At 37.4% G+C, this 17991-nt stretch overlaps 1 protein-coding gene across 1 annotated transcript; it reads right to left on the reverse strand.

Annotated features, from left to right (window-relative positions):
- Positions 1-1555: 1555 nt before the first annotated feature.
- LOC106960283 (solute carrier family 12 member 3-like) lies at positions 1556-16171 on the reverse strand. The gene is made up of 26 exons (XM_015053301.1): positions 15616-16171; positions 15192-15308; positions 12559-12634; positions 11822-11917; positions 11593-11732; positions 11399-11509; positions 10390-10501; positions 9966-10096; positions 9718-9802; positions 9296-9456; positions 8826-8933; positions 8598-8721; positions 8097-8198; positions 6556-6711; positions 6363-6462; positions 5812-5923; positions 5554-5691; positions 5118-5221; positions 4906-4988; positions 4738-4815; positions 4543-4641; positions 4343-4454; positions 3758-3844; positions 2950-3088; positions 2804-2871; positions 1556-2691 (listed from the first exon to the last, which is right to left on the reverse strand). Exons 1-26 carry the CDS (start codon positions 15898-15900, stop codon positions 2550-2552), a joined length of 3066 nt encoding a protein of 1021 aa, XP_014908787.1. The 5' UTR covers positions 15901-16171; the 3' UTR covers positions 1556-2549.
- Between the last annotated feature and the right edge of the window lie 1820 nt (positions 16172-17991).

Raw genomic sequence — 17991 nt, forward strand, 5'->3', positions numbered from 1 at the left:
CTGAATCTATGGGTTACAAAGACAGCATTACGAAGATTTATATGGCGCCTTTGAAAACCTGTAACAAGCGGACATTTAGAACAGATACACCCAGGCAGGAAGATAATACGGAGGAAATGGCTGACAGCTGTTAGCTCGGAGCGGCTGTTATGACATTCCACAACATAGCCTCGAGCTAATATGTAGCCTCTTTTATTACATACCGGTTTGCTTGGGTAAACCCTCGACAAATGAGCCTTAAGGTCCTTTACAGTCCACTTCATGTCGACCCCATCAATAATTTGGTCCTCCTGAGCCTGGTTAGGCGTTTTAACGAGAAGACTGGTCGTCTTTTGTTGAGAATCTTCTAAATCCATTTTCACTTTTGAGTAAGTTGACGTGGTTACCAGAACTGGGTGGAGGTATCCGCTACAACAACGCTACTCAGGAACAGCGACGGTCTGTTATAAAATATACTGGTAGAAAGGCTGGAACAAAAGTAAACCTTTTCTTGAGCTGAGAAACACTACGACGGGAGCAGCGTCTAGAACTATCTGTATGCGGTCCGTCGTACTGCACTTTACAGGAACAGTATTGTTTCCAAACACATTGTGGCTGCTCCTGATTGGCTAAACGCCACTTTCGCTCAGACGTGGAGGCTCGTCAAATGTTTGCACTGAGAGCATGCGCGGAAATTATTCAAAGATCGTCTATTTTACAATAGTGCCTGAAATGGCTCACTTTGGCTCTTGGGGTAACTCGAAGTTGACAACTCCTTAAACACATTATACATGTTTTACACAAAGAGGAATATCCATCTTATACGTTTAAATTCCCAACAAAAGATTTTTCTGGAATTTTACAGCCATTTAAGACCCCATTTTCCACTTCAGTAGCATCCCTTACATTTGTTGTATCTGAAAAGTCAACAAAGTGTGTCCTCTCTTTTAATCCGTCTGTGATTGAAAAAGTAACTTTTCAGAATATTACTCATCCAGTAATGTTGCATCAGTTATCTTATTCAGTCCGGAATGGGTACATGTCAATACATTGGAAGAACATTGAAATATTAATTTGTCAGTAATTCACTTAAAAAAAGGAAAATCCTGTTACACAGATTAGTTAAAAAGGATGGATGAAAAAGATGTTAGTGTTAGGCATTACCACAGCTTTGACAGGATAGTAAAGGAAAGCCAATGAAGCAGTTTGGGGGGAAATTACAAGCTGTGGACCCCTATTTATTTAGTATACAAGACACTTTTGGCTGTAGAACATTGGAACATTTCCAGAACATGTACTATGTGCTCTGATGAAAAATATATTAGCATGATAAATATGCTTAAATATGCTAAATAAATTACCCCGGATTACACACTACTTCCATTTGAGGGAGACCCAGAGGAAACCCATGACTAAAGTCAATGGACTAGTGTAATTACTGGCTTTGGGATCCTTCAGACTAAACTACTTCAGCATGTCACTGATGGGAAGGCGTCTGGCTTTGCCATTGAACCTCTTTAAACCAACCTTGGCTTGGTGGAAGATGAAAAATGAAAACATGATGGCCACTTCATAGGTTTTTAAAAAAAGCAATTTCACATTTCTTTTATTTCCAATGTTTCATATGTGAACATAAAACATGGGTTTTTCATGATTGAAAATTAAAGGAATAAAACTCCAGAAATACATTAATACATTCCACAATCGAAGCTGATTGAATTGTTTGAATGAAAACAAGAAAAAACAGTCATTATTAATGTTCTTAACATGTCAGAATTATAAAGGAAATTTCAGGAGATTTTGATTTATTAAAAGCTATTTAATGAAAATAGTTGATTTCTCTGATCCCGCCCTCAGAATTAACTACAGTAGCAGCGTACCAATAAACATGCCACAACATAAATCAACAGCTTAATTGGGTTATTAATTTCTAATAACCAAATCTTGATAATGCAAAGTTTAATGGCAGAAGATCAACAGGTTCTGTTTGTGATTTGCCAGACTCTCACAATTTTCAGATTTTTATTTAGAAAAATTATGAAAACCCAGAATCATTTCCTTCCACTTCACGGTTATGCACTACTTTGTTGTTTAGAGAAAATATGTAAGAATTTGACTGACAGTGTGAAACAATTACAAATATAAAGCCTATTAAATTAGGCATTGATATAGAAATGAACCTTGATTTAGATTGTCATTTTATTGTATTATAATGCTATTATGTTTTAATAAATTACATAATTAAGTTTTGGAAGCAAATCACTCATTTTTTACTACCAACCCAAATTTAGAATAATTCAGAAAAGGTGTTAAAAAGTGTGGCAGATCTGCCACACTTTTTGAATATCTTTTGATTGTATTAAAAATCAATGGAGGAAAAATGAATATAAATCCTTAAAAAAAAGAGAAATTATTTTTGTGTGCATGTGAGTTACTTTTTAAACATTTATATTGTCATGTTGGTTTCAATTGCACAAAATTTACATTAAAATATCTCAGGTTTTTCAGTTTTCAAGGCCCTACAGTGTTACATCATTTCCTTTTAACAACAACATAATTACTGGAAAAATTTATTGGCAGTAGAAAGTAAGAACGCTCTCCTGGTTTCCTCTGACCATCAGGACTGGAGCTCTGAGATCCCGGGACAAGATGTCGAGCCAAGCCAGGTACAGAGAACTGGGACAGCTGCCTCGCCTCCCCACTGGCATGGTGCTGTTAGGAGACACAATGAAGGACACTTAACAGGATTTATTTTCAGTTTGCAACAATTGCATCTTCTGGCTTGAAGGACAGAAGCAACGAAAGTTACAAATGTTGCACTCACATCACAATCAGAGCTGCATCTCTGGAGTAATCTAGCAGCACCTCATTCAGACGAATCTGACGGAGGGACTGAAGGTCACACAGTGTTAATTCTAGTTACAAAGAAGTGAGGGATAGAGAAATGTGAGTGGTAAGAATTTCTCAGACCTTAGCCATGTTCCTCTCCAAATCCTGGTTAGTGATCATCCAAGGTTTTTCCTGCTGCCTTGGAGGGTCAGAATCAGAGTCCTGTTTAGGATTTGAGTCCACCCTAAAGCGACCAATCATGTTCTCGAAATGATGAACACTGGAGAAAATAAGAAGTCCATTATTAGATAATGTTTCAAAAGTCTGGATCAGCGTGTTTTTTTGTGTGTTTTTTTTCCTTCTGCTGGGTTGGAAAAAGAAAGTAAACCTCATGGAGTTTTACTTGTGGGATCATCTTTATCAGCAACAAGTTGCTTTCTGAATGACTTCACCATTATGTCACAGTTTTTGGAGTGATTTTGATTTACTTCTTTTCACAGCTGCTTCAATTTGTTGAGATTTAGAGACAGTTATTTCTGCACGGGTTAGACTTTTAACAAGGTTGAGCTCTGGACTAAGATTGGGCATTGGCAACTCCCTTATTCTTTTCCTTTTCAACCATCCTGTTCTGCATTTGCTGCTGTGTTTAGTATCATTATCCTGTTAATGATCGAGTTTGGATCAAGCATCAGCGATGAACTGAAGGAGTTCATCGCCGACTCAATCACTGTACGGTATCCAAGTATCCAAGCTTGTAAAACAAGCCCAAAAGATCATCACGTCCATCAACATGCTTGAAATTGGTTTGAGATCTATAACATGCTAACTGAGATCTGGGATGGAGTTTCTGGATCTTTCAAAATTTCTCTTGCATAGATTATGTGATAAATCTGATCCTGAGACAGATTTACTGAAATACCCAATCCTTGAACAAAGCGTGCAGTCTTACTTGACAGGCTGAGGATTTTGGTAGATGTCTGGAATCACTTCAACGTCTTGGAAACCGAGACGGAACTTCTTGATGAGAGACAAAACCCTAGGAACAAACCATACACCGAAGATATTTTTCATATAATCTCAAAATAAAAATAAAAACAATCCTGTCTTAAAACAAAAACATATTCTATTATGACTATATTGCTTCATTTAAACTTCATATAACAGCCATATAAATCATATCACAATTATTGAAATTAATGATAAGAAATTAGGCAAGCTATTTAGAATTATTCACTAAACCACAATGACCTTAAACAGGACTGGCTATACCTTTTTTTTTATAAAGTCAACGGTTTTCAGTGTTCAGTATTTCATTAATTGCTCTGCATACATGCAATGTAGCTTTGAATTAATCAAGGCCAAAAACACAAAGTGAGCACATTTATTGTAGCAAAAATCTAAAATCAAAATTTACACAAAACCTCCACCGTAAAAAAGAAGAAAAAAAAAAACTCAGATCCTTCTGCCCATTTTTATCCCCTCCTCCAAAAGAAACTAAAGTAGTAGATCTCTTATATGAAACGGGTAATCTTACTCCTCTTTCTGCTCGTCCTTTTTGTCTGTTTCCGCTCCGACAAAAATTCGGACCTTACACCTGGCCCAGCGCTTCCTGCGAGTCAGCAGGTATGGCAGCAGCAGCGTCAGACCTATCAACAGAAAGATCATCATTAGGAATCATGCTAAAAGCAAGAGATGAAGGTGATTGACTGGCGACTGCAGACGTAGCGGTCCCACCTCCGTCATCAGACAGCCAGTAAATATCAATGGTCTTCTTCCCTTGTTTTTTCTGGAACACGGTGGTGTGCTGCGGCTCAAGATCAACAGATACAGAAGCTGCAAACAATAATCATTGTAGGATCTGAATATATGTAAAGCTCCATCAGGAAAATACATATTTTCTTGTGGTGTGATGATGTGCACAGTACATACATGTTGTGCTCGTTCGAATAAGGGAGCCGGGAGAGATGGTGTTAATGCTGTCCTGTCCCTCATCGAAACCCTGATTAACTGTAATAAGAACATTAACATCAATGTGAGACAGGGAAGAACGTATTGATCACTTAAAAACTTTAAATTGTTCTTTAATAATGCTCTCACCATGCGACTGAGGTGGACTGGAGACATCCAAGCCCTCTTTCATCCTCAGCACACACACTCCATATTGCAGGTCGAAGGCATCACTGAAGAGCACGTAAAATTGAATTCAACAAAGCTTTGTTTTCTTCATGTTTGGACAGTAAAATATTTCAAAAATTACATATCCATAAGATTATTTATGCTATGTAGATAAGTTCGCAAATATTACTCACTGCAGGATATTTATGTAGTTGTTTGCAATAGATGGCTCGGAGCGCCAGTCTTTCTTGAAACCCATCAGCAAAACGTTTGGCTTTATTCGACCCAATCCTGCCCCCTGGTGGGGAGTTAGCAACATGAGCAGAGTGGAAAGAAGATGGTCACGTTCTTAAATATATTCAAAGAAAGTATAAAACTCTGTGAAAATGAATCCTCAAACTTTACAAATTCTATGCCAAACCATCGGACACAGATTATGTTGCATAGACTGAACTCTAAAATTTACTGAAACACATTAGAATGAACAAATGTTCTAGATAGACAGCTGATTCCATAATGGAAAATGTAGAACACTTTGTTGAATAGAAAGATATTTCATTCAAAACACTACAACACTGATCCTTGTTTAAGTCATATTTTGGTTGTTAGGGAGTTTGAGCCGTTTCTGACCTGAAGTAACATGTTAACCCCACAACGCAGATCCGGAGCCACAACTCCCCTATAAAATGACTTTATCTTCCTTTGGTTCAACCAGGAGATATGGCTGTTACTGCTCGCCTTTTCTACAGCTGATGGGGAAGAATCGGCCTGAAAATCAGGAAGGACAATTAGTAGTTCTTTAAATTGGTACGCTAAACACAAAGAACCTTATGTACTGCTTTATTGCATTAGAATGAGTTTCATGTGGGCATTTTAATCTGTACGCACAGTGACCACATTTCCACACATCATCAGACTGAGGTCCTTTGTGAAACAGTTGACGAGATCCAAGAGAGCTGGACGACTGCTGGGAGGACCAGTGAGCACCAAACACTGGGGTCTGGAGGGAGCAAAGGCATAAAGAGGTTTAATCCAGACCCAGTATCAAAACAGGAAAAGTACTATAACCATAGCAAAGCACCTTCTTATGTACTTATACCGACTTCTGTTCATGATCTGAATACACTAAAACAACTTAAACTATTATTCCACTGTTATTCCACTGCAGCAAATAATTTTAAGAGATACATCTTAGATACAGAGATACAGTCATTTTACATTGTCTTTTGTTTTTCACCACATCCAAATGGAGTGTTTGTTTCCTGAAACCTGAGTCTTAGTCCCACTTGACCAAAGTACACAATTCCAGCTAATGTCTAAAGCAGAGTTTAGGAAACTGTCAAAAACAACCAGTTACCCCATGAGATCACTCTTGGCTGCAGTCCTCTAACAGTGAGCTACTCATAAAATCTTCACACAGACCTAAGCATATCACTAACCTGTAGTTCTTGACGTGGTCCTCCACGACGTTCAGACCCACACAATGGTTCAACGCCATGTTGTAGGAGCTTGCTTGGAGTGACGAGCCCCAGTTCACATCTAAGCCCAGCAAGGAATATGAATGAAAGCTTTGATATGACAATAAGCTAGACTTTTATGGAAATATATTTTTTTTACAGCGAGTCAGATTACCTGGCTTTTTGTACAGTGTGTATCCCAAGAGGAAAAAGACAACTCCAATTGCAATAAGAGCCGCCCACCAGGTCAGCAGGAACATGATCACCACACAAATCACAGCACATAGCAGCGACAGCCACTTACTGTAGAATCTGAAGGATGGACGCCAACCTGCAGATGTACAAATAAACACAATCCACACTTCCCAGTCAGAGAAACTGGCCTTTGTTTTAGCTACTCTATCAAATGCTCAAGGGCACAGCTTCATGCAATTTAATGTAGACATTAACGTGGACATAAAATGATACACAGCTACATCATGTTATGCACTTGCATGCTTAACATGATTCATAAGTTACAGTGCAGGGAAAAATTTTCACCTTTAAGATCTTGTCTGTTTTTTGGTCATTTGTTGTTCATGTCTGATCATTATATGCCAAAATAAAGGAGTAAATGTAAATTGCCGTTTTTGGGATGACGATTTGATTTGTTAAAGTTGAATAGGCAATCTGACCCCATGTAAGTTCTGGTTGTGAATATTTAGTGGCAGCACATGGCATCACGCATTTGCAATAACTCCTTTGTATCGCTGTGGAGAAATTTTGCCTGCACTTTCTTTGTTTGATTGCTGTAACTTTGCTTACATTGGAGGGTTTTTGAACACGAAAAATCCGGTTAAGATCACTCTCCTAAACTGATGGGACAATCATTCAGGATTCTGCTGGAGACCAGAATTTGTGCTATCAATTATAGCAGGTTTTCAACTCCTGAATCAGTGAAGCAGCCCCTGAGAATGATCCTGCCTCAATTGTGTCTGTCTAATTATACTATGTTCTGTTTAAGGAACACTGCCAGTGTGTCCCTATATGTACAGGGACCACATTGCAAAACTTCTACTTTTGTCTCGTTAGTCCACAGACTATTTTTCCAAAAGTCTTGGGAACCATCAAAAATATTTATGGGGAAAGTGAGACCGGCCTTTTTTGAGGTCAGTAGTGATTGTCCTCAACTGAGGCCCACCCAGCTTTAGATGCTGTTATTGCTCCTTTATGACCTCCTATTTAAAGGACCAAAATGCTATTTTGAAAGTCCCTCTGTTCCATGGTTTTTGTAATCATTTATAGATAATGGCTCTCACTATGGTTCAGTGAAGACTCAGAATCCTAGAAATGTTTTTGCATTTTTTCCAGAGCTTTATATATTTTTTGTTTTTTTAATGTGTACTTGAATTTAATTATAGTAGGTCGTGTATTGCCTTTTAAGATCTTTTAGCCTACTTCATGTTGCCAGAGGTTCTATTTAAATTAATCATTGTTATTAATTTAATCAGGCTTAAGCATGGCTAGTAAAAATGAACACCCATTCAAGAAGGTGTTAGTATATTTCAGCTCATATTTTCACAGAGGTCCTGGTTGGTTTTGAAACTGACTTTTCTTTTTACTCAGGCTGCCTTTGTCTAATACATCAAGCATTTCTTAATGAAATGAACAAAAAAAAAAGTGACAGAAAAGCAACTACAGAAGAACTCTGCAAGAGAGCAAATATTTTTGACCTACCTGGTGAATTGGTGATTGAAGCATGGAAGCAGCTGAAATTGATCAAAGCGTAGGAGCAGAGGTAGAAATTGGAGATGATTGGAGCGATGGCATTCAACTCGGCTGGTAAATTATAAGACAGAAAATAATTTTACTTGTCATAAGCTACTCTTTATTGAGTGAAAAACATGAACCTGTTTAATGTTAACTCTTCAACTGACCAATACGGTTAATAATTAAATTTGCATTGTATACATGATGAAAAGATAAACATCAATCATATCAAATATACTGACTAAATTGATATAAAAGGGAAAAAAAATCATATTCAGTTACTAAGAATTTAAACTGCATCTTGATACTAAAATTATTTTTGCTTTCATTGCTCTCATAAACTTTAAGACTTAATTTTGTGGTCATAAAGAATATCTATTCCAAAAACCAAAAAGTTGCTGAATGTTAACCCAACACACTGTAGGACTTGGTTAGAAAATACATTAAACATCCGTCTCATTGACTCACCAATGATAATAAAACAGGCAGCTATGATGTACGTCAACAGGTAGGCTCTGAGTGGCTCATGGTTTTTGCCATATCCTTTGCCGAAGAAACCAATGAGAGGATAAAGATGGTCCTTGCAGAGACACTGTAAAGCAGAATATGATAAATAGGATAAAAACTTCAAACAAAAGATGCAGGGCCATTTTTTTCCACATCTGTATAGTGGTGTTTGAGAAACTGTGTTTGTACCTGAAACACCTTGGGAGCAGACACCAGGCAGGCCAAAGCTGAGGACAGAGTTGCTCCGAATATGCCAGCAGTGATGAGAGGGCCGAAGGCCGACACCATGCTTAGCGACTAATCACAGAAAAGGTCTGATTTATTAAACGCCTGCTTCTTGTCAAAAATGTTTTATATGGTTCACGGAAAATGTATGAAAAAATGTGTTTTGATTGGACATCTATCCTTGTGGCAATAAATAACTTAATCTTAGAATTTGATTAAAAACAGACACAAGATCAGCTACAGTTACAACTGATGTAGATTTTATGCCATCATATTGCCACCTTGCTCTGCATCTCCTTATAGTTTAGAGGCATTAATAGCTATTAACTATTCACATTTTTATTGGAATTAAATAATGTCAACAAAAACTGTCCTTCACAATTTTGGATATAAGGAGAGTGTATAGTGGCATGATTGCATGGGTTACAACTGACCTGATAGTAGTTACTAATGCCGTAGGTGCAGGTCTTATTGTTAATGCACTCGGTGAAATCCCATCCATGCTGACATGGTAAACCTACGCAGTCGTCGATGGGTGTTGAAGGGGACAAAGTATCATTCAGAGAGCCAGAGGCATCCCGGACCACACAAGATCCTGCATAAAAGTTAACATACAAAGGAAGAAATTCAGTATTAACAACCATCGACAAACTTTTAATGACAAAAAAAATAGACATAGAAAAGGAAACGATTATTAGCTAGGGATTAATAGTTCAGTGCTGGGAAGATTTTTTTTTAAGTTTACTCTAGAGAAAACGGCAACAAAACATGTTCAAATACTACATTGGAAGTGTACTCTCTGCATATATTTCCCATACAGTAGTATGGGAAATACAATAGTATACAGTAGGCTTACCAACGGTTGCAGAGATGACAAGGTAGGAAAAAGTAGTCCAGAAAATCGCCATCAGTGTCCCTCGAGGAATAGCTACTGTTGGATTCTAAGATGGAAAACACATAAGATACAAAGTAAACTACTTCTATCCAACCACATTAATATTTATTCATGCGTATTTTATTTAGTTTTTTTTTATCTGTGGGGGATATATGTTCCCCCCATATATTGATAGAATAGAAGAAAGAGGAAAAAATACACTTGCATACCTTCAGATCTCCAGAGATGTTGGCTCCTGCCAGGATGCCCGTAGCAGATGGGAAGAAAATGGAGAACATGCCAAAGAAACTGCCCTCCGGACCCCGCCAGTCGGGTACGAAATTGGCAGCAAAAATATCAGCTGTTGAAGTTGAAATGGTAAAAGTTACGGTAGAATCAGGGAGAAGGGAGTGTTATTTGTCTTGGTGTAGAACTTGCAACCTAGATTGGCCATTTCATCCCAAGGATTCATATCTTATAGACATGTTTTATGTCAAAAGTATAAACTTGCCAGAAAAATCACCCATTAAAATATAAACTACAATAAAAACAAACAAAAAAGACAATTTAACTACTAAAATGATCAAGGAAATGCAGTGGGAAGATTAAAAATGTAAATATGTTCAGCTAGGGCCAAGTGCCAATAATAGTTACCTTTGTAGCTAAAGAATCCTTTGGCTTGTTTCTCCACAGAAGCAGGCATGATGGTCCCAACGATGTAACTGGCAAATGACACCATTATGACAAGGAAGAACAAAATCTGGGCCTGTGGAAAACACATTGCAAAGTACTGTAAGTGGGCAGTGCAGACAAACATTTAAGAAGGTTTATTAAATAAAACTGGGTTTTTAGCAAAATCTGAACAATATCATCTCAGACTCCATTGTAAAGGTTTTTGTTTCTATTTCTGTCCCACTCTGTGAAAGTCTCATTTTATGCAACTGTTTGAATACATTTATAGTTGAACTAAACTGGTTTAACCTTTGATGTTACAAGGCAGAAAGCCTTGGCAGTGCCTGACATTCTGTTCAAACACAGCTGAATTTATTCCTATAAACCTTTTATGTGCCACAGATTATACAACAGTCAATTCTGGAACTTGTATAGAAACAGTCAGGTAACCTAGATATCTGAAGTCTGGAATGTGGTGTCACAATTTTATGCTCACAGTAAAAAGAACTACTAGCAAGACTTTAGGAGAACATTTTAAAAATGTGAACGGAAATTTTAAAGTTCCACCCAGTCTTTTTAAAGATACAATAAAATTTAACTATACGTTTTATACTGGTCTCAGCTGGAGTTCAGAAACCTTTACAGCCCCGAGAACCATTACTTTTGTTGGTTGAGCTAAAATTAGCTCAGGGCAACAACAGATTAAACAAATTAGCTTTTTTTTTTGTTTGTTTCTTGGGAATGTGTTTTGATTTTGAAATTAAAGACTAGCAATTTAGTTTTAAAATAAAGAAAATCATCACTGATAGTGAAAAAAAGCATTCTACGACAAAATGTAATGTGGAACCAAAAGAAAACATTACCACATTAAAAAGAACATCCCTAACACTATTTAACACCATCTATTATTCTTATTTACTTTTCAGAAATGCTATGCATATCTTTGAAGTAAACTCCCAGGATTGTTAAATTCTTTGACCACCGATCTAACCTTTGACTCCCACGCCATGCCAGCCATTGAAATACCAAGCAGACATGTTACAGTGATGATCCCAATGATGCGGATGTCATTCGTTCGGTCCACCATGACAGCTTCATGTTCCTAAGAAAGAGATGCATATAAGGAGTTTCTGTTTGGATTATTGTGAACCTGATTTGTGCATGTGTGTGGAGAATGCTTCTCACCCTCATGAGGTCCGTGACCGTCTCAGCAAAGCCCACTGTGTGCATTGCCACAGCCACAGCATTGGCAAAAGCAAAGATCAAGCCAATAGAGCCGCCCAGCTCTGGACCGAGGCTGCGGCTTATCAGGAAGTAGGTACCGCCTTGGGGTATGACGAGGTGAAAAATATGATCTGGTTAGAAGTTTGTGACTTTTTCCTCATTGAAAATAGACCATCTTCTAATAACAAACCTCCTTTGACTTTTCCGTTGGTGGCTATGGCTGAAGTGGAGAGACCAGTGATCCCAGTTATAGTAGATGACAGCAAAATGATGACCCAGGTCATACCTGTCAGAGGTGGGAAACGGTCTGAGTAAAGGTTCAGTTCATCCATTGAAAATGTGATGTAATTTAGCATACACACAGACCAATGAAGGTTATGTCAGTCAATTAATTTGCAAGGAGCTGGCAGTTCTGGAGCGGAAGACTTTGGTTCAGACAATTGCAGTCAATGAGGCATTTGAAGGTCTTCATATACAGAATATGCCTTGTAAGATGCGTTGGCATAATTAGCACTTGATGTAATTTGATTTTGTTTGAGAGTTTGCATTATGGTTGGTTGTGTTGTACAATTTGTCAACATGTCAGCTATTCTCTATACAACAAGCAGTTCTTAATACAGCCATCCAGTTGCATATGAACTTGAAGTGCATCATTTATCAAACCCTGACAAGTGCTGTCAATGCCATCTGGCACGTCTATGAGACATTCTTTATGTTTGGAGAACTTCACTTACATTGATTAATTGTTCTTTTCTACCTCTTCTGTCATAATTTACAAACGCTTTTCACCAGATCCTTGCAGACTGAATCATTTTCATAGCCACATTTTTTTCTACATGTTAACTAAATAATGCTTGAAATGGCTTAAAGTCTTAAAATCGAGAACAAACACTTGAAAGTGCGTCACACCAGGAATGCTCAACATACCGATACCAGCCTGAGCCGTGATCCAAGGCAGTCGCAGGTACAAGATCACCCCCCATATGTTTAACATGCAGCGAATCTGTGTAGAAACAAGCAGGATTTTTACAACTATGAGGCAGGAGTGAATGAAAAAAAGTTTCATTTTACTACTGGCAAGAGAGAAAATGTATGACTGAGGGTGCCAGACGTTTACATAAAATTGTGTTTCATTTTAGAATTAGGTCATTGCAATACACCAATTAACTAATAAAAAAAAATATGAGGAACAAAAATAGCTCAGCGACACATTTAAATAAATGAGTAACTATGTTTTAAGGGACACAAAGTACTTGCATCATAAGTGAAGGGATCTGAACTCTTGAAGGAGTTCAATGGAGTGTGGAAAAGGTGATGAGTTTAGCATGTTTGGAAAATCAATGTATTCGGGTTTAGAATCAAAGCCGATCAGTGTGCTTCATTGACACATTGACTTTAGCAGGCCAGTAATATCTTTAAGCTTATACAGACTTGTACATTCATTGTTTATTAATGATGCAACATTTTCCCCTAAACTGCACTGTGTTTGAATAATCACCAGCCTGCAAACATCTTATAAAAAAAAAAAAAAAAAAAAAAAAACAGGACTGATTAAGACAACTTGCATTTGTATTACCAGACAATATTCATTGGTTTATTTTATCCTACTTACATAATTAAAGTTTTGATTACATTTACAGATCAGTGCATATGCATGTTGATTGTTTTATATGAAGCAATGTATTTGAATGGCAGGTCAGCATCAAGGATTTAGATGTGACTCTAAAACAAAAACACCTGATTCAGCTTCTCAGGTCTACAAGAGCCTCCTACTGACCTGACTATGTAAATCAGTAAAACAAGTCCTCAAGGACAAGATCTGTCCTTTTTGGTCTGACTCAGTACAAAACAATTTGTTTTACTGACAAACAGAGTTAAAGTTTAATTCTTCATTTCTGCATAAAACTTCCGTCAGAAGAGCAAAGAAACAGACAAGGTGTTTAAAAAAAAAAAATCTTTAAAGCAGCCTTTTGAAATTGCTTCAGGGTTTAGGCAGGTTATCTGCTTTAAGATGTACAGACTGGACAAACCTGCACAATAAAGTTACTGAGTGCTACATTTTTACAAGTAGGCACATTGTAAATCTCACCTGAACAATATTTTATAGGGTTTGTTTAAAAAACACACTTGTTGGTACTCAGTGGAGATTCCTTCTGATGCAACAGTATTTTTCCCATAGACGTTTTCGTCCGGAAAACCATAAAGCTTTTCCACAGTTCCGGCTCTTTGAGAGGTTATAAACAGTTTTTTTTTACCTGCAACTAATACAACATAAAGAGGAAAAAAAAAAAGCTCAAGGCAAATTTACCTCAAGACAAAAGTGACATTGAGAGCAAAAACAAAAGAGAGTGAAGATGTGTGCGAGGCTGTTCAATTCGAACACTGAAGAAAATTACTTCAGTGGTTTTAGTGCAGAGGAAGAAGATCGAGATGATGACTTTTCTGATTCCCCATCAACTTCTGGACCCATTTTAAACCACTTCTCATCACTTTCAAGGCCATCCTGTCCCAGCTCCTCTGCCTTCATTCACCTCTCTGTCCACTCTGTCTCAGTATCAGGAGGCCATCATCTTCTCTTACTCTGCTCTGGAATCAGCCGTCACCTGATCCGTAAAACTGACTCCCTTCCTCAGTCTGAAAACCTCAAAACATCTTTTCAAATCTGTATAATCTCCGTTATGTTTGATTTATGCAAGTTGCTGATTGTTTGTTGGTGTATTGTTGTGTTTTATTTTTTGTACAGTGTCCTTGAGTATTTTGAAAGGTGCTTTAATGCATTTTTATTATCCGGCTCAATATTTTTAAGCAGCTGTGATACAGTCATGCTGGAAAAAAAAGCATGTACAGTATATGTATATATATATATATTTGTGCATGCGTGCATCACTATCTTGATACAATGAATACCTGCAGTGAGGCATTTACAAGTGCAATTTTGTTTATTTTCAAAGTTAGTGGGTGCACCATATATTCAGATGTGAACATCCATACCCAACACACTCATCCTTGCAGGGGTGCCGGGGGGGCTGGTAGACCCTGATCATATCGCCAGGGCAACACAGCCAGGACAAACCACCATGCACACAAGCAGTTTTTTTTTTTTTTTTTTTTTTTTTGGGACCACAATTAAAACTCATGTTTTTGGACTGAGGGATGAAGCCAGAATACCCAGAGAGAACCTACAGGGAGAATATCCAAACTTCCTTTTGCAAAACAACAGTGATAAAACAACTAAGCTACTGTGCAGCCATGGTTGCAGTCAATAGTTCAGAAATTACAGTACTTTTAAACATTCAAAATATGTTTTTGAATTACTTTAAAGTTAAATGAAAGACATTTCATTATGGATTACAAATCACAGAGAGAAAAGACCCAAGACAAGTAAGAGTTATAAAAAAAAAAAAAAAAAAAAATTGTTTCCCCCTTACTGGTTTGAAACCCAGTTTACCTTTTTCAAGCTGATGATTCCAATTAGAACATTGCCGACACATCTCAATGAATTTAATCCATCATAACTCCTAGCCTAGCCTTACATCAGGCAAGTCTTCATTTCTACCTACCATGACTCCCTGCACCCAACCAAAGCGGGTGGGTTCGGGTGGGGGCTCCTTTTCCTCGTCCTCATCTTCAGACGCGTCTCCTTCTCTCTCCTCATACATGGGAGGTCTGGAGTCATCCTAAACAAATGAATTATTAAGTCTGATGACTTAAAGACGCAAGAAAGCATAGTTTAAAAAGAAAATTTTGTGGGACTGATAGTATAAATGCTTGTAGCATAAAAGCAGTACAATTTGAGAAAAAGTAGTAACTTCATTAAGCATAACTAGAACTAAAATAATATTGAATATCATTGCATTGAGTCAACAACCTTACATAAATAATATCCAAGTCATATATAGATGAACATTTAAGATATATTTTGTAGTTTATTTGCTCGTTGAAAAAGTATTGAATATACGAACTGGTAAAGAGTACATTCCTTACCTCGGAATTACCATGCAGTTGATGCAGAGATGGCCTGAAGCGTCTTTTCCGACCCCACGCCTGGCTGTTGGCGTAGAAATCATACTGTGGTGGTGCATCTAGAGTCTCGTAAGCACTCAGAGCAATAGATGGACGGGATGTCATGCTATTGCCATCACCGTAACACTGATAATAATCCGACTCATCAAACCCCTCAGACGATGTTTTGCCATTAAGTACCGACAGTGGAAGGCTAGGTCTGTATGCAGACAAGTTAACATTGTCATTAGCAGTTGGACGCTCCATTAAAACAAATGTCACAGAAATCTCAGAAAATTTCTAAACGATATTGGCGAGTCAGACGTATTTCCCTCATGCACAGGTGGCAGCTAGTCAATGAAGTTGATTATGGAGTTGCAGTTAAAAGGAGGAAGGCTTTATTACGAGGGCTGGGTTTAAAAGTGACCTCAACGTAGCAGGAAGAGCCTCAGGCCAAATAAGATGTTCACTTGTTCAGTGAAAAGTCAAACAAGACTCATTACAGGAAATATTAAACCTGACATGAACGGTTTCACATTGAAGAGGTCAGCCAAGAAATTCTTTAGGACTTAAAGCCAGATATTTGATTTAAAAACAATTCACAGAAAACTTTTCTACAGATTTTTATTCCCTTCCACCCCAAACATTAAACGCATAAAATAAAAATAAATTACTTTCAAATCCCATTTGAAGTTCTTTCCTGGTTTTATCATATCACAGCTATTAATGATTAATCTCCTATGTGATGTTTTTGGCGAGATTAGTTGTAAATGGCATAATTACACTTGTATGAATGACCTGCACAATGCCCTTGACTGAAGCCAAACAAACTTGTTAGAGCGTGTAAAGGTCAAGCAAATATTTATCTTTTATGCTCATTTTGGAAAATAAGGACACTCGTTAATGCAAGAAAAAAGTACAGTGGTTTGCTATCTGGGAAGTTGTCAGTTCGATTCCATCGTCCCAGACCACAAGTCCAAATGTCCTTGAGCAGCACACTGGGTCCAGATGTGCCACCAGTCATTGGATTGTGAAAAAGTACCTAAATAATGTGACTGGCAGTAAAAAAAACAACATTTAAGTTGAAAAAAAGGTCACATTAGAAAATTGTTTTTTATAACAAATCAGTTTTAAAACCTGACTTACTGTAAGTTTTTTTTTTTTTTTTTTAATATACATTCTGCTTTTTTACTGTACAAATGGTATTGCATCATCATTGGTTGACAAAACAAGCAAACAAGCTCATATTGTGAAATGCCCGTCACTGGAAATTTGTAGCAAATTGAAACTTAGTTTTGGGGAATTTCTTCCTTGTGCAGAACACATTCACCTTGAAAGCCTTCAAAACAAGATTGACTTTTTTTTTTTCCATTTTACCGTTATGAATGTAATAGTGTCACCTCATCTAATAAAATCAGATTACTTTTTTTTCTTGCAATTGAAACTGCTCAGTTTTTTTCCCCTGATAAGCCATCAACTGGGTGGGCAGTCGGACGGTGCAGTTCCACTACTGTTCTCATTAGCATGAAAGAGAAATTCCAGTGAAAGGTGTAGACTGGGTACCCCGAACTCATCAAATCAATCAATCATCAAATATTGCTCAATCATTAAACCTGGTTGCAAGAAATGTTTGAATTTAAAAACCTGAGACTCCTTTCCTTGAACTATTAAACATAAGGAGTTGCCTTTATTGTGGCTTTAAAACAGTCCAAACCAATAATTGCTCCATTGTCTCATTTACAGCCCTGGACATCTCAATCACACTGCACAAACAGTCACATGCAAAGGCAGCCATTCACTCAGTCTTTTGAACAACATATCCCTACACAGGTCTTGCATAATGTGTAATGAGAAACCAAGGTCACTTTCTCTTCTGCTAATATGTTACCCAATTAGGAATGCCTAATTTAAAATGTAAACATGCAATATTGCTTTGGTAATGGTTCTTATAAGAGTGGAAAGTACAGCTTCAGAGTAAAACATGTACTGGAGCTGAAATTGGGGAAGCTCCACATTTCTCTCCCTGCAAAGCAATAAGACACCAAAAATATAAAATAGTTTTAAGTTACTACTGAATGACTAAAAGAGCATTTCCAGCCCATTTAGCCAGAAAAGGTTCCAGTTTAATTTAGTGGAAACCCTATAAAGATTAGATGGTTAATAAGTAGACATACTGGCACAACTCGATGGCCACATGTTAGCACTTTAAACAAGAGATAAGTTAAGCAATAGCATGTGGTTCCCCGATTTTACCAAGTTATATTTTCATTTAGGTGGTTAACTGAGATAGAACCCTGAGTTTTGCAGTGATAAAATAGATGCCTATATAATTGAGTCAAAAACAAAACCCTCACACAC

Source organism: Poecilia latipinna, unplaced genomic scaffold (genome assembly GCF_001443285.1).
Source record: "Poecilia latipinna isolate Pla-1442-1.1 unplaced genomic scaffold, P_latipinna-1.0 Scaffold1173, whole genome shotgun sequence".
Lineage (NCBI taxonomy): Eukaryota > Metazoa > Chordata > Actinopteri > Cyprinodontiformes > Poeciliidae > Poecilia > Poecilia latipinna.